Source organism: Puma concolor, chromosome B3 (assembly GCF_028749965.1).
Source record: "Puma concolor isolate L17-30 chromosome B3, mPumCon1.1.hap2, whole genome shotgun sequence".
Classification (NCBI taxonomy): Eukaryota; Metazoa; Chordata; class Mammalia; order Carnivora; family Felidae; genus Puma; species Puma concolor.
The window spans coordinates 108,347,737-108,372,065 of record NC_141672.1 but is presented as its reverse complement, the minus strand read 5'-3'; the positions used below and the strand labels follow the sequence as shown (position 1 = coordinate 108,372,065).

General features: G+C 37.6%; 1 protein-coding gene across 11 annotated transcripts in view; it reads left to right on the top strand.

Annotated features, from left to right (window-relative positions):
* Positions 1–24,329, top strand: part of CSNK1G1 (casein kinase 1 gamma 1) — a 162,348-nt gene that overhangs the window by 79,097 nt on the left and 58,922 nt on the right. For 10 of the 11 annotated variants that reach the window (XR_015252705.1, XM_086710917.1, XM_025920062.2 and 7 more), the window contains exon 4: positions 5,957–6,026. Coding sequence is in view for 10 of the 11 variants with exons in the window: in XM_086710917.1 (XP_086567043.1) it covers positions 5,957–6,026 (70 nt within the window). In the remaining variant the exon portion in view is untranslated. Of the gene's footprint in view, positions 1–5,956; positions 6,027–9,971; positions 9,978–24,329 lie in introns of all 11 variants that reach the window. The other variant, XM_086710919.1, reaches the window with a different exon arrangement.

The following is a 24,329-nucleotide window of genomic DNA, read 5'->3' as shown; positions in this document are numbered from 1 at the left end:
ATATGAAATATGTCATATGACTAGTTTCTATGAAACTGTGTAAATGTTTGTCCTGGTAAGTTTCCCAGGATTTGCAGCCAGTTTGGGCCTTTATTAATTGGAAGATAGGAGTTAATGGTTGAAGGAAGTATCTTGTGATAATTGTAGTAGTGCTGTTCTTTTCTAACGAATTGCACTTAACCACATCCACACCTGCTGTGTGTGTGGATTGAGCTTGTCATTTTGTGGAGGAGTCAGAGGTGTTTTGTGAAGACAACTATCAGACATTATCAGATTGGTTTCTTTGCAAAGATGTAGACCAGAAGCAGGGCTTAGAGCAGGTAGCTGCTAGGGAACCAAGGGTTTTGTTTGTTGACTTGGAACTCTTTTTAGAGAAATGGGAGCAGGAAGACAGGTAATACTGTAACAATGCAGGCCAACCATTGTCTCAGATTGAATATCAAAGAATTAACCATAGTTTTTATTTTTATTTTATTTATTTATTTTTAATGTTTATTTATTTTTGAGGCAGAGACAGAGCATGAATGGGGGAGGGCCAGAGAGAGAGGGAGACACAGAATCTGAAATAGGCTCCAGACTCTGAACTGTCAGCACAGAGCCCGACACGGGGCTCAGACTCACAGAGCTCGAGATCATGACCTGAGCCGAAGTCGGACACTTAACCGACTGAGCCACCCAGGCGCCCCACCATAGTTTTTATTTATAGGAATTTGGTTCTGTAAAAGTGTTCTCTAGCTCATCTGCTTTTTTACTTTTTCTGTTTTACGACTTTGGTAAGTTGGACTAGCAACCAGGAGTAGCTCCTGAAACACTTGAAAATAATGTCTCAATTCTGTATATTTGTTACTGTCCCTTTATTTATCCAGACCTCTCTAGAGCCTTTTTGTTAGGGGCAATTTTTTCTATCTATATTTCTTCTTCCAAGTTCATACTAGTCAACCTAGTTAGATAAGCTTATACAATGTATTGTTGACATGACGGATCACTGCATTTCACTTACAGTTTATTAAACTTTATTCTACTTTGTATGGCCTAGAATAACGGCTAAAAGTAGATCTCATGTCATCTAGTATGGTGTGTCTCAGGAGCTCATTTCTCTTTGAAATAAATCTTAAATAAAGACTTTTTGTAGGATAGCAATCTTGTCTGTGGGTCTCCTCTTTTGCTGTTGGGCTGTGTTCTCCATGGGAGATAAGAGGACAGTAACTGAGCTCTTTTCATTGTAACAGCAAAATTTGCCTTAAGCATTATTGTCCTGCAAGGTAGCCGTCTGCTGTCGGTTTAGGATTTCAGGCAGACATGTGTGTTCCAGAATAACTGTGATTCTGGCAAATAGCCAGCCCTCTGTGGAAATGTAATCAGCATCTGGCACAGAAATACAAGGAAGCCCTGCTGGTACTGTTTCTCTTCCACTTTGTTTAGATCTTCGTTTTGGGCTCTTGTTTATTAGATTTGGAGGAACCTTTTTAAAAAACCATACACAACATAAAATAGTATAATGAGCCCTTCCTTTACCCCCATCACCAAGATTTCCCAGGTTCTTTTTTTTTTTTTTTTTTTTTAAATTTTTTTTTCAACGTTTATTTATTTTTGGGACAGAGAGAGACAGAGCATGAACGGGGGAGGGGCAGAGAGAGAGGGAGACACAGAATCGGAAACAGGCTCCAGGCTCCGAGCCATCAGCCCAGAGCCTGACGCGGGGCTCGAACTCACGGACCGCGAGATCGTGACCTGGCTGAAGTCGGACGCTTAACCGACTGCGCCACCCAGGCGCCCCTCCCAGGTTCTTTTTAACAGAAGTTTTCTTTCTTTTACATATATATATATATATATTTTTTTTTTTTAATGTTTTATTTATTTTTAAAACAGAGAGAGACAGAGCATGAGTGGGGGTGGGGCAGAGAGAGAGGAGAGACACAGAATCTGAAGCAGACTCCAGGCTCTGAGCTGTCAGCACAGAGCCTGACGCGGGGCTCGAACTCACGAACTGTGACATCATGACCTAAGCCGAAGTCGGACTCTCAACCGACTGAGCCACCTGGGTGCCCCTTAACAGTTTTCTAACAATTGTTAAAAAAAAAAAAAAAGAAAAAAAAATCTCTTTATGCTGTTAATCTTGCTGCCTGCCACAAGATGTAGATTTAGTGTTTACAATGTCCTGTATTCATAGTCCTTCCAGGAGAGCACCTTGAAGCTTCAGTTGTCTGAGCAGTCTTCAACTATATGCTAAAGGGGTTGGCTTGAAGGGAGTAACACTTTCATCTATGATGAAAAGCTCCTGCTGTCCGAATATATATGATATGCATGCCCACGTTCAGCCTTGTAACTCTAAAGAGTTTTTGCTTTTTCAGTCTGCTAGCTTAGTTACCCAACATCAGGTCAAATATTTCCTATCTCAGCATCTACTGTGAAGTTTTAGAGTATTATGTTTGAAGAAGGATCTGTGGCTTTTTCATTCATTGCTCCATTTTTCTCCAGAAAAACCATACAGAATGATCAACCTCTGCTTCTATATTAATTTGTTGTCACTGTTTCTGTTGGGGTTCTTGTGAATTATTAGCAATTGTTCTGAAGGACAGTTTCTGTAATTGGCTGCTTTAGTGGTGCTCCAGTGGAAGATCTAAAACCAGATGGAGACTCTCCAGAGTGATCCTTTCCTATTTGAAGAGAGAGATGAATAAAGAAGTGATTATTTAGAGTGTACTTAGCTTTATGTACTTTTTCTTTTGACTACAAGAATCTTGAGAAGCTTGAACTCCCAACTCTGATGATTGCTGATTTTATAATCAAAGAAGGATATGTGTTCTTTCATAGAGCTCATTAGGGGTATGAACTATTTTAGCCTGCCTGAATTTATTTAGAAAAACCTTCCTAGAAGCAAATGGATAGACTAGATAACTTCAAGGAACTTCTGAATTCTGTGATTTATGGATTCTATTTCTTAAGAAAAATGCAAAAACTTCAAGTGGGTGCAGGAAGGACTTTCAAAGATGATCAAAGAACTCAAACAATAGGACCAATGAGGAAAGGTTAAAGGAATTGAAATTACTATGCCTCAATAAGAGATGTCTAAGAAATGATTGAATAGTTTTATAATTTGAGGATAGTTGTTACAGTATTCACAGGTTATTGAAGAGCTATTTTATCTTGTTGAGGACAAAAGAGAAATAGACTTAAGTTTTGGTAGTAGAGATTTAAACTACTTAAAATACCTTTGAAATCGTGAAATGTGTTAAACGTCAGCATAAATTGTCAAGGGAAGCTGTGGGATCTCCTTTCTTTGAGCCTGTCTTAAAAAGAGGACAAGTAACCATTCACCTGAGAAAGGACAGTTTTTTCAACAAATGTTTTTGGGAATATCAGATACCACATGCATTGAAGTTGAACCATTACCTTGCATCCTATGTAAAAAATTAACTCAAAATGTATCAGAGACCTAAATGTAAGCCAAAACTATAAATCTCTTAGAAGAAAACTTGGAGGAAAAGCTTCATGACATTAGATTTGGCAGTGATTTTTTTTGATATGATACAAAAAGCACAAGGAAGAAAAGAAAAAAGATAAATTAGACTTCATAAAAATTAAAAACTTTTATATTTCAAAGGACTCTGAACATTGTGAGAAGGCAACCCATGGAATGGGAGAGAATATTTAAAACTCACATATCTGATAGAGAATTGTATCTAGAATTTATCATTTTTTTTCAGAGTTTTTATTTGTGAGAGTGTGAGCACAAGCATGGGAGGGGCAGAGAGAGAGGGAGAGAGAGGATCCCAAGCAGTGTCTTAGACCCTGGAACTCTGAGGTCATGACCTGAGCAGTAATCAAGAGTCGGATGCTTAACCAACTGAGTTACCCAGGTGCCCCTAGAATTTACCATTTTAATAATTTTTAAGTGTACAGCTCAGTGACATTAAGTACATTCATATTGTTGTGCAGCCATTGCCACCATCTCCAGAACTTTTTCATCTTCTTCAACTACAATTCTGTACCCATTAAACACTGACTCTCCATCCCCACCCTCATAGCCTCTGGCAACCACAATTGAATTTTCTCTCTGTGAATTTGACTACTTTAGCTACCTCATATAAGTGAAATCATGCAGTATTTGTCCTTTTGTGTCTGGCAGATTCCTTTCCTTTTCCTTTTCCTTTTCCTTTTCCTTTTCCTTTTCCTTTCTCCGTTCTCCGTTCTCCTTTCTCCTTTCTCCTTTCTCCTTTCTTTCCTTTCACCTTTCCCTTCCAAGTTTATTTATTCTGAAGTAATCTCTATACCCAACATGGGGCTCAAACTCACGACACTGAGAAAAAGAGTTGCATGCTCTTCTGACTGAGCCAGCCAGGCGCCCTGTGTCTGGCTTATTTCATTTAGCACAATGTCTTCAAGTTTTATCCATGTTGTAATATATGTCCGAATGTCTTTCTTTTTTATGGCCAAATGATATTCTGTGTATGTGTAGAACTAAAGGTAATCATATTTTGTTTACTCATTTGTTGATAGATACTTGGGTTGCTTCTACTTTTTAATTATTGTGAATAATGCCGCTATGAACACAGGTGTACAAATATCAATTTGAGTCTCCACTTTCAGTGTTTTCAGGTATATATCCAGAAATGGAATTGCTAGATCATGTGGTAATTCTGCTTAATTTTTTGAGAAGTTACCATACTGTTTTCCATAATAACTATACCATTTCACATTGCCACCAGCAATGCGCAAGAGTTCCAATTTCTACGCATCTTCACCTACGCTTACTTTCTGCGTTTTTGATAATAGCTATCCTAAAGGGTACGTAGATCAGTCTTCTAGGGTAATGTTTGATTTTCTTGCTAACTAGTCTACTATACAGTCAGTTGAGAATAATTAACCAGCCAGTTCTTGAAGTTCAATGAAGAACAAAATGACCTGGTAATTTGGCTGTTTTATCTCCAAGGGCTTTAGAAAACTCTGTTTTTGTAAACTTGAACATCATATTGATTAAAGATACATATTTTAATTGCAATTACAATCTTTAACTCTCTTAAGTGTAAAAATAAATATGCATATAATGTTCCAACAGCTTTATTTGTAATAATGAAAACTGAAAACAGTCCAAGATGTCTGAAAATTATGGTATGTGCATGTATGCATGTGCACGTGCACACACACGCATACACAAAAACACTACAGCCATTAAAATTTATATAAAGCTTTATGGGGCACCTGGATGCCTCAGTTGGTAGAGCATGTGACTCTTGATCTCAGGATTGTGAGTTCAAGCCTCACACTGGGTGCAGAGCCTACTTAAAAAATTATATAAAGCTATGTATGGCCACGGATAGATGTCATTATTACATTGTTGAACTTAAAGATACATTACAGAAGAGCAAATATACTATGATCTCATTTATTTTAAATATATTTTTGAGTATATATTACATATAAATATGTGTATGAATAAATACTTGGAAGTACATTCACCAAAACATTAATAGTGCTTTTCTTTAAAATGATAGAATCTCATATTATTTTTACTCTCTTCCTAATTTTTGTGTATTTGAAATTGTTTTCTGAGCATATGTCATTTTTCTAAGAATAATAAACCTATTTATCACCCAAAATTCATAATAAAACAAGCAGGGAATACATGCTGGTATTTAATTAAAAGGTTTGGCATCTGGTTTCCTAGGAGAATGTATTTCAGAAGAATACTTCTTGGTGAGGGAGCTGTTGTTGAATGATGGCTCATACAGAGTATGTGTATTTAAATATCCATGGAAGGGATTGTATATACTTCACCTTCATCCTTCCCTAGCTGTGCTTTCAAAGAGAAATTGTGGTAAGAAAATGCTATCATATATGGATATCATCTCTAAGATACTAAGTGGTCTTGGCCCTGGTTTACTTTGAAAACCTAGGAATGGGAAATTTTTTTATTTGTCTAAATCTGATCACAATTTCTCTTCTTGGGTTTCAGGAACCAATAAAATCACGTGCTCCACAGCTTCATTTAGAATACAGGTTTTATAAACAGCTCGGCAGTGCAGGTAAGTCAAGTCTGTTTTCTCCATGTACTTAGCCTATAGCTTAGCTGAAAGACCAAAAGTATGCACATTTTCTTGTCTACTGGACCTTTTTTTTTTTTACCAGACCATGTATCTCCCCTGCCTGCTGGTAGGTAATTAAACACAGTCAACTAAAGCTACTTGCTCTCTGACTCCTGGAGGGCCATTTAATTGGGGATTTATGATGCCATGACTGTGACCACAAACCACCTGAAACACACTGGTTTGAAGTGTTGCTTTATGGTAATTTCATTCTCTTCTCTCTTTACACCAAAAGAAAAGAGGAGGGGTTGGTAATTTGCAAACAATATTTTATCATAGTGAGACTATGTATCTATTTTGAGGATCTACTAAAATACGTGTTCTGAAATACCATAACATTGTTATTTTATCCATTTGAAAGACCTTGCTTATGTTATTGTAATAACCTAAGACCTTTGAGGAGTTTTTAAAATTAAGTTTATATATATTTTTTAAACGTGCCTATTTTTTATCTAAAAAATCTAATTTCTGAAATATCTTACTGGCTTCCAGGAAAATATCTTGAGTAAGCAAATGTTACCAACCCTAAGGAGGTTGTACCTATGGGATATTGCTTGCAGAAGATGAAATTGTTCAGCACTAGTTTCATTGTTTGACATTAGTTAGACATTCCTCTCCTTTTTGCTTTCTACATTGTGATGGTTTTTCCTGAATGACTGAAGCATGTTTTTATTTCAAGTACCACTTATTGAAGGTACTATTGAAGGAATTTGAGTTTCACTTCCTAGAATATATAGAATTATATAATAGCCACACAATGTTATTCAAGTTGTCTTACACACTGACTGTGACAGTAATCAGCCATAGTCCTAACCTAGCAAGGCCACGATAGGCATTTGCCTTTCATTGAACCTAAAATGAGTTCTTACTCACAATAGCTTCTTATTATATGTTTGTTCATTTAGTTTGCAGGACATATGTATAACTTGAGGCTTGTCTTTCCAGAACTAAACTTTCTTTTTAAGTTTATGTATTTATTTTGAGAGAGAGAGCATGCACAATGGGGGGGGGGGGGGGGAGAGAGAATATTCCAAACAGGTTCTTTGCTGTCAGAGCAGAGCCCAATGTAGGACTCGATCCCATGAACCATGGGATCATGATCCAAGCCAAAATCAAGAGTGAGATGCTCAACCAAAATCAAGAGTGAGATGCTCAACCAACTCAGCCACCCAGGTGCCCCCCAGAACTGAACTTACTTAAAGTTAGCTGTTATGTTGTTCGTGTTTTTATAAATTTCAGGGTGACAATTATTACAACTCATTTATGATATTTCTATTAATTTAGATGAGCTATTTTAACAGCCATTTCACTAGTTGACCTTTATGTTTTTATGGAGTTTTACTCAACTGGAACCTTTACCTCTTTTATATATATATATATATATATATATATATATATGTTGGCGTCAACCCAGGCTTTCTGAATTTTGTGGTAATATAATTGATTTTGAGCACTTAAACATCTTTAATGCCATATTGGGATATTTTTCAGTCTTGATTCTGTTACTGGTGATTACATATCGAATGCTCTTTAATTGTAATTACACATTCCATCCCCCAGCCCTGCAATAAGACCATAAGCTCCCGAGAACAAGGCTTGTCTCTTCTGCACCCTTGTGTCTCAAGTTTATCTCAAGTCCTAACATAGTTCTTTCACATAGTAGGTAGTTAGGAAGAATTTTTGTGACAGAAAAAAGTTAGGAAGATTTGATAAGTTTTTGCCTTTTTAGATTTTTGCCAAGTTATTAATAAAAATATTTCCTGAGGATGGCCAAAAAAGCAAATTTATTTTGAAAGTAAATCAGTTGACAAGAAAGTAGACAGGATTTGACCATGTCTTATAAATGTAAGCATGGGGGCCCCTGGGTGGCTCATTCAGTTGGGCGTCCAACTTCAGCTCAGGTCATGATCTCACGGTTCATGGGTTCAAGCCCCACATCGGTCTCTGTGCTGATAGCTCAGAGCCTGGAGCCTGCTTTGAATTCTATGTCTCCCTCTCTCTCTCTCTCTGACAGCCCGGAGTCACCCTCCCTCCCTCTCTCTGTCCGTCCCCCACTCCTGCTCTGCCTCTCTCTCTCAAAAATAAAGAATGAATGAATGAATAAATAAAGGCATGAACTCCTAGTTCTAACTTACAAGCACAAACATTTCTCTCCCTGTTTTTCTAGAGTGAGTTCCAGCTGCAAATGTGACTCATCACTAGTTAATGTTTAACCAGCCAGAGCTTATATGCCACTCTCTTCAGAACCAAGGTGATGTGGCATTGTAAATAAACAACCTTCCATGCCAAAGGCACACAGTGACCAAAATAATCTAATTGTTGTTTTTATGCACTAGTGTTTGTCTGTCATTATTCATCATATGCCAGTGATTTGCAAAATATTTGGGTATCATGACAAGGAATAGTTTAAAAAGAAATGCATTGTGACTTAGATTTGTTCAAGGAATTAATCAGTCCTTTAAAATGGATGAATTTTGGGGGGAGGAATGAATGCTTTTAAATTAAAAAATGCTATTCTGACCATGTTGTGAGACTTTACATTTCTTTTTTTTTTTTTCTAATATTTACTTATTTTGGGAGGGGGAGGGGCAGACAGAGAGGGAGAGAGAATCCCAGTCAAGCTCCACACTGTCAGTGCAGAGCCCGACACTGGGCTCAAACTCATGAACTGTGAGATCATGACCTGAGCCGAAATCAAGAGTCGGACGCTTAACCAACTGAGCCATCTAGGCTCCCTGAGACTTTAAATTTCTGAAATAGGAACTTTTATATTGGCTTGGGAGTGTGACCATTTCTTCCTTCTTAATATCCAGGTCTTAATCATTACCTTGGGTTTTTGACCCCATTGCCCTGACCATATGATATGATCTGGAAATTCATAATCAGTTCCCTATTCATACGAAGATAGAATGGTGGCGCTAGATGATTGTGAACACAACTTAAGCTGGAGCTCTTCCTGACTGTCCCTTCTTTGATCTCTACCATCTTCCCTTTCATTCCATTCTTTTCTCTTGTGGGCAGTCACACCTCATGCTTTGTTGGCTGATTGTAACTTTGCCATCAAGAAATTTCAAGACCTGATTGTTTACTATGACGATTGGTATCTCCAAGATAATCAGGGAAGAAAGTAAAGAGGACCTTGAAACTGAGAATGATCATCTTGATCATCGTAATAGCTATCATTTTTTTTTCCATTCATGGTAGAAATTAAATTATAAAATATGAAAAGATATTTTGAAAAGAAATGATGATCCATGCTCTTACTACCCTAACTCCGCTACGTTTCATTTGAATATCTCTTCACTTGCAGACATGTTTCATGGTTAATCTAAGTTACCTGAAACTACATCTTCTTTCATCTAGCATTACAGCATTTATTGTAATGCTGCAGAGTCTTTATGTTTCTAATAATTGTGTAATAGCCCATCTTCTTCATAGGCCATAATGTAGGCACCCACCGACTATTTTGTGTTGTCAGACATTTAGATTGTTTTTATTTGAGGAAATCCTTTCCCCTATTGATTTCTGATATTAGAGCTCAACACTTATATTTAGTTTCCCATTTCCCCCATATGATGGTGATTTTCAAATGTTTAAAGAGCTATTAAATGGTAGGTTAGGTTTATTCCAAATGATTTAAAAGAAATTATCAAAAGAAATTTTAGGAAGGATAAATTCTGGCTTTGTATAACTAGAATAGTATGGAAGTAATCTAAATGTCATCACTATGGATCTGGATAAATAAATGGTATATTTATACCTGTGAAATTAGCTATTAAAAAGAAGATAGAGCCCTATGTACTGATATGGAAAGATGCCCCAATATATTTTTAAGTGAAAAGGTTTACAAAACAGTCTAGTGTCATGGTTGTATCGTATAATAAGAAATACGTATATAGTACAGCTATGTCCACATGAGCATAGAAAATATCTGATTGGATATACAAAAATTTAATAATGATTACCTTTGAAGAGTATGATTAGAAATGGAAAGTGGTGGCACTCTTAAGTTTTTAAATTAATCCTTTTTTATTTTTGCATTTTACCCCTGATTATGTATCATCATCATCATCATCATCATCATCATCATCATTATTATTATAACATCTAGTTTTTTAAAAGACTGCAGCAGTGCATTTATGGTCTCCCTCCTTCCTCTTCTATCACCAAGTAACCCATTTCTGTCCCCATTTATCCTGGGCCACATGTTAACAGTTTCAGGCATAAGTTCAACAAATGATAATAAAGTGCTACAATGTCTTGTTTCCTTTCTTTCCAAACACTTTCTTGTAGGAAGAAAAACAAATTGTGAACTGGAATAAGCTGTTTTATGCAGTAGGATTTCTCATCTCATAGGGGAAAGGCAGTTTTCAGGCAGAAGTTGAACGGTTATGCATTCTGGATATTGTGAGGGAGATTTGTGCATTGGGTAGAAGGTTAGAATACGTGACTTTTTAAAAAAACTATTTGAACCTAAGATTGAATAAAATTTTTTTAAAAAATCACATGTTACTCTACAAGAAACATCCTGGTGCAGATATTTATGCTTGGTAACTTCCTTGGTTTCAAAAGATAGAAAACAATTTTTAAGTTAATTACATTATAAATAGAACCCTGCCAAAGTGAATTTCCAATGGCCAAGTGAATCAAAATGGGAACATTACCTAGTGTTTTCACATAATGAGATGGCTGGGGATGGGGTAGATTTTTATTTGCATATTGTGGTTGTACTCATTGAGTCTGAGATTACTGGAGGATTTCCAAAGTTACTACAAAGAAAAACAGTATTTTTTAAGTGTGAAACTGCAATGGTATGTAAGGATTAACTATGAAAAAGTATTATATTCTTCACTGTTGGAAAATAATTTCTTCAGTTTTGTCTTATTTTTGTTTCATTCCTTCTTAAATCACTGTGTTCTGATTTTTCAAAGCACAGAGGGCTTTGGCAGTGAGCACATTTATGCTTTTCTTTTCATATTTAGCTTCTATAGATTGTTCTGAATATATAAGAGTAGGAGTCATGGCTTAAAAATCGACTCTGGATTCCCTGGAATTTGCTTGCCCTCCTAGTTGCTTTAGTATTTGTTTGATACAATGGGCCGGCTTCATAAGAGAGAACAGTAGTATTTAATCATGATAATTCAAGGCTGCAGCCTTTGCAGTCAGCAGGTGAAAGTAACCATCTTGTTTTCTTTTCATTTTTTTAAATCATCGACGTTGTGGTAATTGTGTTATAGTCATTATGGGTAAGTCCCAAACTCATGTTCATGTTATGAGATTGTTTTTAGGTTTCCCTGTGCTCTCAGGGTCCTTTTACTTAGGAGAGTATATATATACATATATATATATACATCATCAATTTTAAGATTTCCCAGCCCACTAATCCTTTATCCAGTACAGCACTTTTCCTGGTATCTTAACACAAAGGAATAGACTTGGTGGATGACACATTTGAGGCCAAGATGGGTAAAACCAGAGGCCTAAACAGATAGGAGGCCTAAACATGAGAGAGGGGACAGTATGAGCCTGAAGATTCATAGCTACATATGGACTGGTCATATGGTAAAGGCCTAGTGTATGTTTGCTAAATTAATAAAAGATGAATAAACCAGAACCAAGCATGCAGCTAAAGTGACAGGAGAGAAAGGGAGGGAGAGGGAAGGCGTGAGCAAGGGCAGGAACAAATGAAAAAGGATGGGGAAGGGAGGAGTAGGCAAATGGCAAGAAAAGAGGACTCCAGATAGAGAAATGAGAATGCAAATAAATAAAATAGGGTGGAGACCTTTGACTTCACCAGAAGGAGCTATAAAATTGCCATCTATTAATGTTCTCAGAGTTAACTATTTCTTAGGAACAGTGGTTTTGAATAATAACTTTGGCCTTTTTAGAGAAAGTACTAGAGTAGGGTATGGTAAATTCTCATCACTTGACATTTTGAAAGGCATAAATGTAATACAGACAGACACTACAATGGTCTCTTTGCTTCTGCACCCTTCTTAATTGTATTGAGAGATCCTGAAGGTAGTGGAGGAACTCCCTTTGCTCTGCTTAAACAGTTAATTCCATTTCCACCTAGCAGCCTGCCTGGGAAAAATCTTAGGGACTCTGAGGATAAATGTCATGTCATAGTTGATCTAAGCCTGAGCTGCCATGTCCTGGATTTTCAGCAGCTATTCTAATCTGCTAATGAGCATTCTGCTTTGGCTGTCTTGTAAAGGAGATGTTAATCCTCAAATTTAAAAAGACAACAAGATACTTACTGCAGTTTCACAGTGTAACAAAGTCCAGCCAAAATCTTATTGGGCGAGAAAATAAGTCAACTTAAGTATCCAGTAGGTACTTCATATGGTTGGTTATGTTTCATTTTTCCCATTTTTGAGCACAGGGGAGTTTGGTAACTTACTTACCCAGTCACAGGGTAGGCACACCTGAACTAGGAATGTTTTTACACAGACTTTTTTCTTGTGTGTATACATACACATATCCCTAGTAGATTCCTGGGGACTTCCACCCATTATCCCTTACCTAATTATAATAGAGTGGTAGAAGATAGTCGTGAGAGTGTTTTTAACTGAAGCAAAGGCCCAGAACTATCCCCCCCCCCTCCCATGAAAGAGTAGGATTTCCTGTTTCACATTGTGCCCTCAAATTTTATGCTTTAGAAGGCTGCCTTTGTTACTTCCAAAGCCTTTTATGGTCTTGGGCAATCTAGGTTTTGAAGCATTTCTTTCCAAAGTAAATTAATCACTTACGTTGAATGTATATGCTGTGTGTACAACAGAGAAGCTCAGTGCTACCCTATGCAAGCCATTTCACCACTGAAACCTTTATACTGTGATTAAAGACCATGTTCATAGAGCTTATCAGACTTTACAATTTTGAGATTTCTAGGAGAGAATGGTTTTATATGTCATCAAGAAAAGGTAGGAGGTTTTTCTGGTCCCAGAAAAAGAGCTTTGAATCTAGACAACTGTTAAATTAACAGGAACATGGTTCTCCTTCAACAGAAGAATAAAGCACAGATCTGAAGAAAATCATCAGAAAGTGTGAGATTGACAAAACCTTCCTGTAATGTTGTGAACTTCCTTAGGAGTATATTGTAAATAAGCTGGTTTAAACAGGAAAGTTAAAAATAAGAAAAGCTGAAAAAAAAATAAGAAAAGCTGCAGAGATATTGCAAAGATGGGAATTTTACTTAAAATAGAAGTGAATCATGTAACAAGAGTAGTTGTGAACAAGTAACATACCTCAACGTTGATGTCCAGTATATAGGAGCCCTTAAGGAATTTAGAAGAAACTTTTTGGTCTCCAGTTGGGTAGAAACTTTTCATAACAAGAGAAGAAAGGATGAAATAATGAACTGGATAAAAGAAAGTGAAACCTGGACCTTTCTTTCCACGTGTAAGTTTTTCAGAAGTCTGTCTGCTAGAGGTATTGTAGGGGGAGGAGACATATACTACTAAATTCAGGGAAAACTGATCTTAATGAGTATAAATGGGCAACTTTGAAATTACATTTTAAGGACTGGAGATTTAGACATTTAACATCTCTGATTATAGGCAATGTGAATAAGTGGAGACAGCTAAGAATTGGAGCAAGGAGCAAAGGTTGGCTCAGTTTTTCCCACTGATTCTTTGACTCAGCGTTAACCATGTGCCCTGCTGTGCCTCAGTTTCTTTCTGATACAATAGGAAAAACTGCTTTGTATAGTTTTTAGGCCTGTTAGGGTTTAATGAGGTAATGTCTACAAAGGCCTTGCATTCTTAAGGCAGTTACTGTTTTACATTGAAAACTGAGGATCTTACTTTTCTGTAGAAATGGAAATATACTATGTGTATTTCTCATAGCCTTTTTTTTTTTAATGTTTATTTATTTATTTTGAGAGAGAGAGGGCATGCAAGCGGGAAGACACAGAGAGAAAGGGAGAGAGAGAATCCCAGCGCGGGGCTCAGTCTCACAATCCCTCAAGATCATGACCTGAACCAAAATCAAGAGTCAGATGCTTAACTTACTGAGCCACCCAGGCCACCCCATTTCTCATAGCTTTAAAAAAAATCTCAGAATGGGGGCCCCTGGGTGGCTCAGCTGGTTGTGTCTGACTTTTGATCTCAGCTCATGTCATGATCTCATGGTTCATGGTTTCAAGCTCTGCATCAGGCTCTGTGCTGCTGGCACAGAGTCTGCTCGGTATTCCGTCTATCCCTCTCTCTCCATTCCTCCCCCACATGTGCACTCTCTCTCTCAAAATGAATAAACTTTTTTTAAAAATCTCAGAATGAAGAGGTAACAGTTTCATCTTTGAAGGCTTTTTGATGGATTCTCAAGCAGTAGTGACTTAATATTTCCTAATCCTGACTCAAAAGAGCAGAATACAGCTACAGTGAACCCATCACATTTGTGATTTTGACGGTAGTGTGTTTCTTTCAGAGGAGCTGCATGTGGTCATGTTGGAATACACTTATGCTCACTTAGGCCTCCTTGGTGAGAACGAATACTTCTACTTGCACAACTCCCCCGCTTTTCCTGTCAGTTTGGAGGGGACACTTGGCCACAGTGGTCTTTATAATACCTGGGAAAAGAACCCCAGGCAAAAAAGATCACATTGCCATACCTGTTTTTGTTCCATAAAACCAAATTCAAACTATTATGCAAGACCCAGGCCAGCTGGTTCAGTTAATGTTTGGTCTTTATATAACTAGATTTGTTTATGAATTTGCAAAGAAAGTGGTGTTACTAGTGTTGAACTACTGAAACATTGTAAGTCAGGTTTATTACAGAGTCTATGGACTGTTAGTGAATATCAGTGCCCCCAGAAAAGGAAGGATGTATATAATTGGGCTATCCCCCTACTTCCAGTGTGGAAGGTGAGATTTCTTATGAATCCAGATAGTATAAAGGAACAGATAGTAAATACTTTAGGCTTTGTGGGCTATCAGTCTCTGTGTAACTATTCATCTCTGTTCCTGTAGCACAGAAGCAGCCATAAACAGTAAATGAATGAGCTATATTCCAATGAAACTCTATTCATGGGCACCAAAATTAGAATTTTATGCAATTTTTGTGTATTATAAAATATTAGTCTTTAAATTTTTTCAAATATTTAAATATATAGAACCCATTCTTAGTTCTCTAATCATACAAAAGTACCTAGGCCAGATTATGGGCTTAGTTTGGCTGATCTGTGCTCTAGCATGGCAGTGACCAAAACTTTTCTTTTTTTTAAAGATTTTTTTTTAATGGTTATTTTTATTTTTGAAAGAGACACAGCATGAATGGGGGGTGGGGGAGGGGTGGAGGAAACAGACAGAGAGGGAGATGTAGAATCCAAAGCAGGCTCCAGGCTCTGAGCTGTCAGCACAGAGCCCGACGTGGGGCTCGAACTCACAAACTGTGAGATCATGACCTGAGCCGAAGTCAGACACTCAACCGACTGAGCCATCCAGGAGCTCCAGTGACCAAAACTTCTTACTCCTTTTTATCACTCCATTCAGTTTGCAGAATATGGAAATTACCTCAAAGAACTCTGTGCCACTCTCGAGGCACTGTAATAAGGGGACTTAGCCACATCTCTATCACTGTGGATTTTTCACAGTGTAATATGCTGCTGGATTGTGAGCTTTTTAAGGGCAAGAAACATCTTTTATTCATTAAAGTATTGCTTGCATATTACTTGATCCAAAGAAAAGACTCAACAAATGTCTGTTAAATTGATGAAATCCCAGTATATAAGTTCTTTGGACAGTATTTGACTGGCAGTGCAATCACCAACTTAAGTTGAAGCTTCTTTCTTTCATGCATACTGTCCTCTCCAAACTCAGGCTCTTCTTTATTTGCTTGTGATAGTAATTATTAACTGTATTAAGCAAGCAGAATAGAGATATGAATGAATAACTGAAGATATTAGAATGAAGTCCCCAAAATTATTTCCACAAGGATTTGCTATACAATCAGAGACATTTATATTCATTACTACCTACAAACAGAGTATCCAAGAACTAACTCCATGGTGAAAGTTTTAGAATTGAAGCCCATGAAAGGTAGGAATTGTGTGTGGTTCTCATCAGTATAGTGGCTATAGCACTGCAAGTCTGAAGACCACAATAGCCCATTAGCAGCTAGAGAATGATTTGGATACAATCACATTGAACTGGTAGTCATACCTCATCAACGTTTTGCTTGGCTTCCACTCTTAACAGTTATAGTTCAGAAAACACAGCCTAGATCTCTTAACTCTGCTACCTAAAAAGGAGAGTAGCGTTAGAGGATAAATTTGCAATTATCTATGTGCAGTTTGCCCAAAGGTAACAAGAAGTTTTTCACTTAAAAAATTATTTTTGTAAATTCTGGAGAAAACTAATATCACTGAAGGTTTAGAAAAATATATAAAAGAAAGATTGAAGTTTTGGTCACCACCGTGGTGAGTCTCTATTCACAGCTATTATTTTGTATATTTCCTTGGTTTTTTTAATGTATATATTTTTCATTAAAATGTTTCTGATTTATAGATGATTCTGTTTATCAAATGGAAAGGAATAAATTTCAAACAGTGCTGTTTCTTTTAGGCTTTTTTTTTTTTTTAATTCCAGGATAGTTAGCCTACAGTGTTATATTATTTTCAAGGGTACAATGTAGTGACTCAACAATTCTATACATTACTCAATGCTCATCATGGTAAGTGTACTATTAATCCCCTTCACCTGTTTCACCCATCTTCTTCCCCACCCCCAACCTCTCCTCTGGTAACCGTTCCTCTGGTAACCTTATGTTCTCTAGAGTTAAGAATCTGTTTTTTTGGTTTGTCCCCTTTTCTACTCTGTTCATTTGTTTTGTTCCTTAAATTCCACATTTGAGTGAAATCGTGTGGCATTTGTCTTTCTCTGACTTATTTCATTTATTAGCTTTATTATTTAATACAGATTTAAGAGATGAGGTACCAAAAGGGTGAAATGAGTTCAACATCAAGTTGAATATTGTGATTGAAAAATAATGGCAGGGTGTCTGGTGGGGTCTGTTGGTAGAGCATGAGACTCTTGACCTCAGGGTTGTGATTTCCAGCCCTATGTTGGTGTAGAGATTACTTAATAATAAATTAATTTAAAAAAATTTTTTTTTAATTTTAGATAGTGCAAGCAGGGGAGGGGGCAGAGGGAGAGAGAGAATCTTTTTTTTTTTTTTTTTTTTTTAATTTTTTTTTTCAACGTTTATTTATTTTTGGGACAGAGAGAGACAGAGCTTGAACGGGCGAGGGGCAGAGAGAGAGGGAGACACAGAATCGGAAACAGGCTCCAGGCTCTGAGCCATCAGCCCAGAGCCCGATGCGGGGCTCGAACTCACGGACCGCGAGATCGTGACCTGGTTGAAGTCGGACGCTTAACCGACTGCGCCACCCAGGCGCCCCGAGAGAGAGAATCTTAAGCAGGCTCCATGCTCAGCAGAGCCTGATACGGGGCTCTATCCCACAACCCTTGGGATCATGACCTGAGCTGAAATCAAGAATTGGCCACTCTACCAACTGAGCCACCCAGGTGCCCTGAAATTTTTTAAAAAATAAAATTTATTAAAAAAATTTTTTTAAATAAATGCATTACTGAAAGTATTGAAAATAGTTCTAGAAAGATAATAAAACATGTTAGAAAATAGATTGGCGAGGGCTCATTTTTGTGCTAGTTTATTTTTAATTTCCTGTATGGAGGCACTGTCATAATGGGGACTTGGTACCTAATTTGAGGCTATAGGCTTTGTTCAAAATTCTAAGTTATTTCTTAGAACACCATAGTTCAGTTCACTTGGCTGCTGGGATTGCCTAATAGTCAAATAACTAGATTGCCACCAGCTGTCACAGATCACATCTAACTACCAGTTTCTAGGTATCTTATTTAAAATGCTAGGATTTCGAGGGTGATTGTTTTTCTATGGAAGCCAACTGTTAAATACAAAGTCACATGTAAAGTTAGGAGCTAAAGACAGCACACAAGTGAAAATCACATACGATCAAAGTTAGCCTTGAAAAATCCCTTATATTGCCCATAGAATAATAGTCCAACTGGATTTGTATATATGATCATAGTCAGTAAATATGTATTGCAGAGTATGGTTATATAATATATACAATGGTACATAGTTTATCTAGTAAAGTATACATCTGCAAAAGATTTTATGGTAGTTTTTAATTCCTCAAACTTTGACCAAATATATATATCGTTAAGTTTGAGTCAATAAATTTGGTTCTTAGGCCATTCCACATCTACTCTTTCTTCATTATACTAATTTTTATGAAAGGCTTGATCTGGTACCTATGCTAGCAGTTTATGTCTCTGTTTTCTACCTGTAAGTTCCCTAAGGGCAGAGTCTGTGTCTTTTTTATTTCTTCGCTCCCTAAAGCAAAGTGTAGCGTCATCTACACACACATAACTGCTCATCTTCCTCCTCTTTAACCATCATAAGGAAAATGAACAGTTATGTGTGTGTATTGGTCAACACTGTTTTGATTACCATTAACAGAATCTATTCTGAATAGCTTAGATCCAAAAGGAAATCTTACTGGAAGATCACAGGGATGTGTCTTGGAATAGGAAGGAAATATTATACAGATCTCACTAGGGATTGGTACAAAGCACTGGAAAGCCTCTAGAAACCAAGACAAACTACTCTGTCTCTGGCTTTCTGTTCACCTTTTCCAGACTCTTAATGCTTTATTTGACTCTTCTGCTTAGGGTCATAAACTGTCTTGCCTCATTGTTTATTAGCCCTCTTCTTTTCTCCACATTACCAGCTTTCTCTGCTTCTCCTTACATGTGGTGGAAAAAGGCCTTTCACATAGCCCCTGTTGATTTAAGCGCCAGCAGAGATGGACTGCAGACCTGTGTCCCAACTGCGAGTTCCTGGGAAAGAGACTGGCTGACTCAGCTTGGAAAGGCTTTCCAGTTCGGGCCTAGGTACCTTATTCAGTGGGTACGGAATCATGTAGAATTCACCATTCCACAGAGAGCAGGTTCTCTAAGAATGTGGCTTAAGAACTGGGAAAAAAAACAGTTGATCGTGTGATAAGAGAAGGATGAGTTTACTGACCATATCTTTCTTTCTCTTCATTTAACACTTGCTTAAAATGCAAAACATTTTGCCTTAGGACATTTCAGCATCTTGAGATTCTCAAAGTAGAGTGCAAACACAGCAACTGTGTATCGTCCTGGCATAGGGTAATGCATATTCCAAAAAGAGAACTGCCTCTTTCCCAGTTCATTGTGCCTGTGTTTATTGTACTTACCATACTCCTACTGAAAAAGTAATGCTAGGAGGGAAACCTGCTTTGGGCCTTTATTATCAGAGGCAGACCTTCTTATACTCTGAGGAAGTCTGGGATGATAAATTGAAATATAAAGCCACATCTGCCAAACTTAAGGACTTGCTCTTTTCAACACGAGTGGCTCCTTTCAGCATGAGCATTTCACTTATTTGAAATAAGTTAACATTAGGACAGTAGCGGAGCCTCTTATTAAAAACAAACAAAAAAAGGTAAAGTCCTATCCATTGAGTAAAAGGTGAGGGGGATGTTTGAAAATATCTAAACCTCTGAATATACTTTGCAGAAGGAGCGACCCCAGTGCCACTCTTGTTCTCTGAGGGAGCAGAACCTAAATATAAAAATGTCCTTAAGTTGGTGACTCAGCAGCAAGAACCTGAGATGGGTACATGGAAAGCATCTTCATTTTACAGTATATGGAATGATCTTTAGACAAGGAAACGTGTGGTGTGGTCTTCATCTTTTCCTTTAAAAGTGTGTATGTGTATGTGCATGAGTGTGTGTTTCCAAATCTATGCACACTGTCTAGAAAATTTAAAAGGACATTTAAATACTTTCATTGATGTTACTGTATAAGTCCAATCTGTGGCTAATGCTTAATTTTATGAAGAAAAAATAGAAAGGGTTGTTTTCATGTACTGGGCTATGAAGGGTGTAATTCACATCCTTAGTACTAATAATTGCTAGTCTTTAATGGAGCTAATTTAGTAGTGATAGTTCTATGAATGTTCATTCATTCTCCTAAGGATCCTAACCTAAACCTGTATTAACTAACCTCACTAGTTAGCTGAACAAAGGGAACTGTTATTTCTGAAGAACAGCATTTGGTACACTTCTGGACTAGGATAAATTCAATCATTGTATATCCTTTGTGTGTGTTTTTCATAGTTTAGAGAATTGGGATGTTTCTCATATTATGGCTAACAGTGTGCCCTGTGGTATAGTGAAATAAAAGCAGAAAAGTTTATATGTAATGCTGTAAGACACTTGCTTATCTGTTAGAGTCAAACCCCACGTAGCCCTTCTTTGCCCCCTTAAAACTCTAAAATAGCTCTAAATCACATGAAGCATTTTGAGTAATTACCTTTAATTACGTATATAAAATTTGTCCCACTCCCTCCTGGTTGGGGGTGGGGGGGGGGCTTTGATTTTAAACATTTTACTGGTGAAGACTTGTGCCAGTAATCTCTTTAATTGCAAACAGAATGTTATGAGTTTATTATAGAAATTGGCCTGCACACACCTCACAGTAACACAAAGTACTAACACCTTTTGGTGCATTGTTTTACAAAATGCAAAACTGCTAGAGATACTTGTTCAGTCTGAAGACAGAACTTGTTACTTAGATTTTGTCTTCTTTTAAGGAACTTGATGAAAAAATAGAAGGAACTTGATGAAAAAATAGAAGGCAAGTTTCCAAAAATAGACCCAAGTAACTTATATGTAAGTGGAATGATCTGGAGAATTGTGATTAGCTGCAGAAAATTGATACAGTGCTATACGGGTGAAGGTTGGGGAAAAGTTGATCAGTCAGTAGAAGCTTGCTTATAAATCGACCCAGAACCTGAAGTTTCTGATGCCATTTTCTCCTTCAGTTCTAGCTCATACTTTACTTTTCTATCTTGATTCACACCTCTTTTGCTATGTACCTGAATGTTTCTCTTCCTTCAGTATCCTCACAACCATTCTTCAGTCATTAAGAATGGCTTAGTGATTGCCCATAGAGAATGCTTTTTTAAGGAGGACACAGGCAGGAGAAGTTTCAGCCCAAACTAAGGGCTAGAGTATGCTTGGTGACCATCACAGGACTGGCCACAGCCCTCAGGCACCATCCCCTCCTAATTCACAATTTGTCAAGTTTAACAATTAAGAAGAAAAGTAACATTTCATAACATCCTCAAAGCTGTGGAATACTATGGAATGAAAGAGATGAATCACTGACGTGAATTATTCCTTTGAGTTACAAGAAGGTGGAAGCATGTATTTACTGTCTTGGATTAAAACTTAACAAATTCTGGGGTCACTTGGGTGACAGTCAGTTAAGCTTCCAACTTTGGCTTAGGCCATGACCTTGGGGTACATGGGCTGTGAGCTGTCAGCACAGAGCCCGGAGCCTGCTTCGGATTCTGTGTCTCCCTCTCTCTCTGCCCCTCCCCTGCTCACTCTCTCACTCTCTTTCAAAAATAAGTGAACTTGAAAAATTTTTTTAAGAAACCTTAAACTCCTTTCCAGTGTCTGTCAGTGTCATTGGTGAAAGAGAATATTTTCTTTAAGTTCCAATAATAGGCTACAAAAGATAGATAAGTCCTTGTATCTCCTTTCAAAATAGTAATCCAATTGCTAACTAAGCCCGTTAGTATTTATAGAATATAACTTACCTATAAAACATGCTTAAGACAAAAACCAACACAAAAATTTTTTTAACGTTTGTGACCAATTGTATTTGTCATCTTTGAACAACTCATAAGCAAGTAATTTATATTCTTCCCATTTAAATTTTTTTTTTCAACGTTTATTTATTTTTGGGACAGAGAGAGACAGAGCATGAACGGGGGAGGGGCAGAGAGAGAGAGGGAGACACAGAATCGGAAACAGGCTCCAGGTTCTGAGCCATCAGCCCAGAGCCCGACGCGGGGCTCGAACTCACGGACCGCGAGATTGTGACCTGGCTGAAGTCGGACGCTTAACCGACTGCGCCACCCAGGCGCCCCTATATTCTTCCCATTTAAAAGAAGAGTTTGTCAGCTCTGTACTCTTTTGTGCTTTCAACAGTCTGACACAGTTTTAATTTTTCCCTACATTTTCCTCTTTATACTTCATTTGGTTTAATTCATCATTCTTACCAGCCTATAGCAATCTTGTACTAATAATTACTGTAGTCATAATGCAAGGAGATGAAGCTGAGCATCAGCTGTGTCCAGAGCACTATACTGAGAGATTTGAGGGCCATAGAGTTCTGGGTCGTATGGTCTCTGCCCTTCAAGAAACTAGAGGAAAAGAATATGTAATGTTTGTTGAGCTTCCAGTATGTTTATCATGAGGTATTGTTGTGTAACTGTCAAGGAGCTCACCAATGTATATGAATAATTATAATGCAAACAAAAACAGTGGAATGTTAGGGTTTTTTTAAGGGACTACAGATAAAATGATACAGAAATTCTGAAGGGAGAAATGGCTACTAATTATGGGAAACAGGGAAGGCTGTATAGAAAGGGTGGTAGCTAGGGGCTGAACTTTCAAAAAGAGGTATGATTTACTTGGACATGTTCAAATACAAGAGTAAGGAAAGGCTTCCAAGTACAAAATAAGCTAAAGCCCAGAGGCAGCTATGTGTCTGTTCGTGCATTTATTAAAGAAGTATTCAGTGAGCATCCCACTTGGGATAAGTACTATTCTAAGCTAAGCCCTGGGGATACAGTGGTGAACAAGAGTAGGCACTGCCCTTAACTATTTTCTAAAAGTGAGAACACTCGAGCAGAAACAGCTATTCTGAAGAGTTGAGAGAAAGGAGAGAGTTGTAGGCTTCAGAAGTAAAGAAGCCTCCTTGTTTGGGGTGATGCAGGTTTCTAAGTATCGAACCTCTTTTCTGCATCATTTCTTCTGTATCTAAACCAACCTCACTTACATCTCTCAAAACTCCTTACAGAGCTGAGCCACTAGCCACATGTGCCTATGAAGCACCTGAATTAGCACTTATAGGTAATCGAATATGCTGGAAGTATAAAATGTACACTGAATTTCAAAGATTTAGTCCCCCCCTTCCCCCGCCAAGAATGTAAAATACCACAGTGATTTTTAAATTGATTATATGTTGAAGTGTTGATATTTTGGATGTGACTTAAATAAAATATATTATTAAACTTAATTCCACCTAATTCTTTTTTTCCACCTCTTTAAAAATGTGGCTTCTAGAAAATTTAAAATCAAATTCATGTTTCTCATTCATGGCTTGCATTGTATTTCTGTTCGTGCTCTATAATGCAATGGTGTGTTCCTAGTGTATACTTAAAATTCTTCCTGTGAAACTATTATTAAAGATGTACTAAGGTAATATAGGTATATAATATTTAGATAAAATCCTTATTTTTCCTTTATTCCTATGATCTTTTTATTTACTCAGCTATCTCTGCCTTTTCAACTTTATAAATGACCTCTGCCATAATTTTTAAGGACATTTGTTAAACCAACTGGTGGTTCAGAATTTTAAAAAACTGTGGGGGTGCCTGAGTGGCTCAATTGGTTGAGCGTCAGACTTTGGCTCAGGTCATGATCTCACAGTCTGTGAGTTTGAGCCCCGTGTCAGGCTCTGTGCTGGCAGCTCAGAGCCTGGAGTCTGCTTCGGATTCTGTGTCTCCCTCTGTCTCCCTCTCTCTCAAAAGTAAATATTTAAAAAGAGAAAAATAAGCTATGGGAGAGAGAAAAATAGTCTTAGTTTTTCTCATTTCAGAGAGCTTTTGCCTCTTTGCTTTTAGCTACCTATATGCTCCCTTAGCCTGTACGATTCATTCTCTCCACTCCAGCCTAATCGGCTCTTAACCATCAAGACTCAGCCCACGGCCCCTGCTCTGTGAAGCCTTTCCCATCCCGTTCAGTCAAGGTTAGATGCCCCTCTTTACTGTTCCCCTAGCACTCTGTTCTCACGTGTAGTATTTGATGAATGCACAGACTGACCACCAGACTCTTTGAACTTAATTGAATTTGAAACTAGAAGGAACATTATGGCACTTATTCCTCAGACTAGCTGAAAATCAGCAAGAAAAATGAGTTCACTTTTCTTCCTTGTAAGTCTGCATGCCTCCTCAGTGACCAGAATTATAAGGTCATCTTGAATGTTCCATCAGGTCACATCTGTTCTTACTGGAGACATATTTGGGTGAAGGCTCAAATGAAAAAAGAATGGCAGGCTGTAGCATCTGTTCCATTGACTGGTTGTTCTGTGGCAA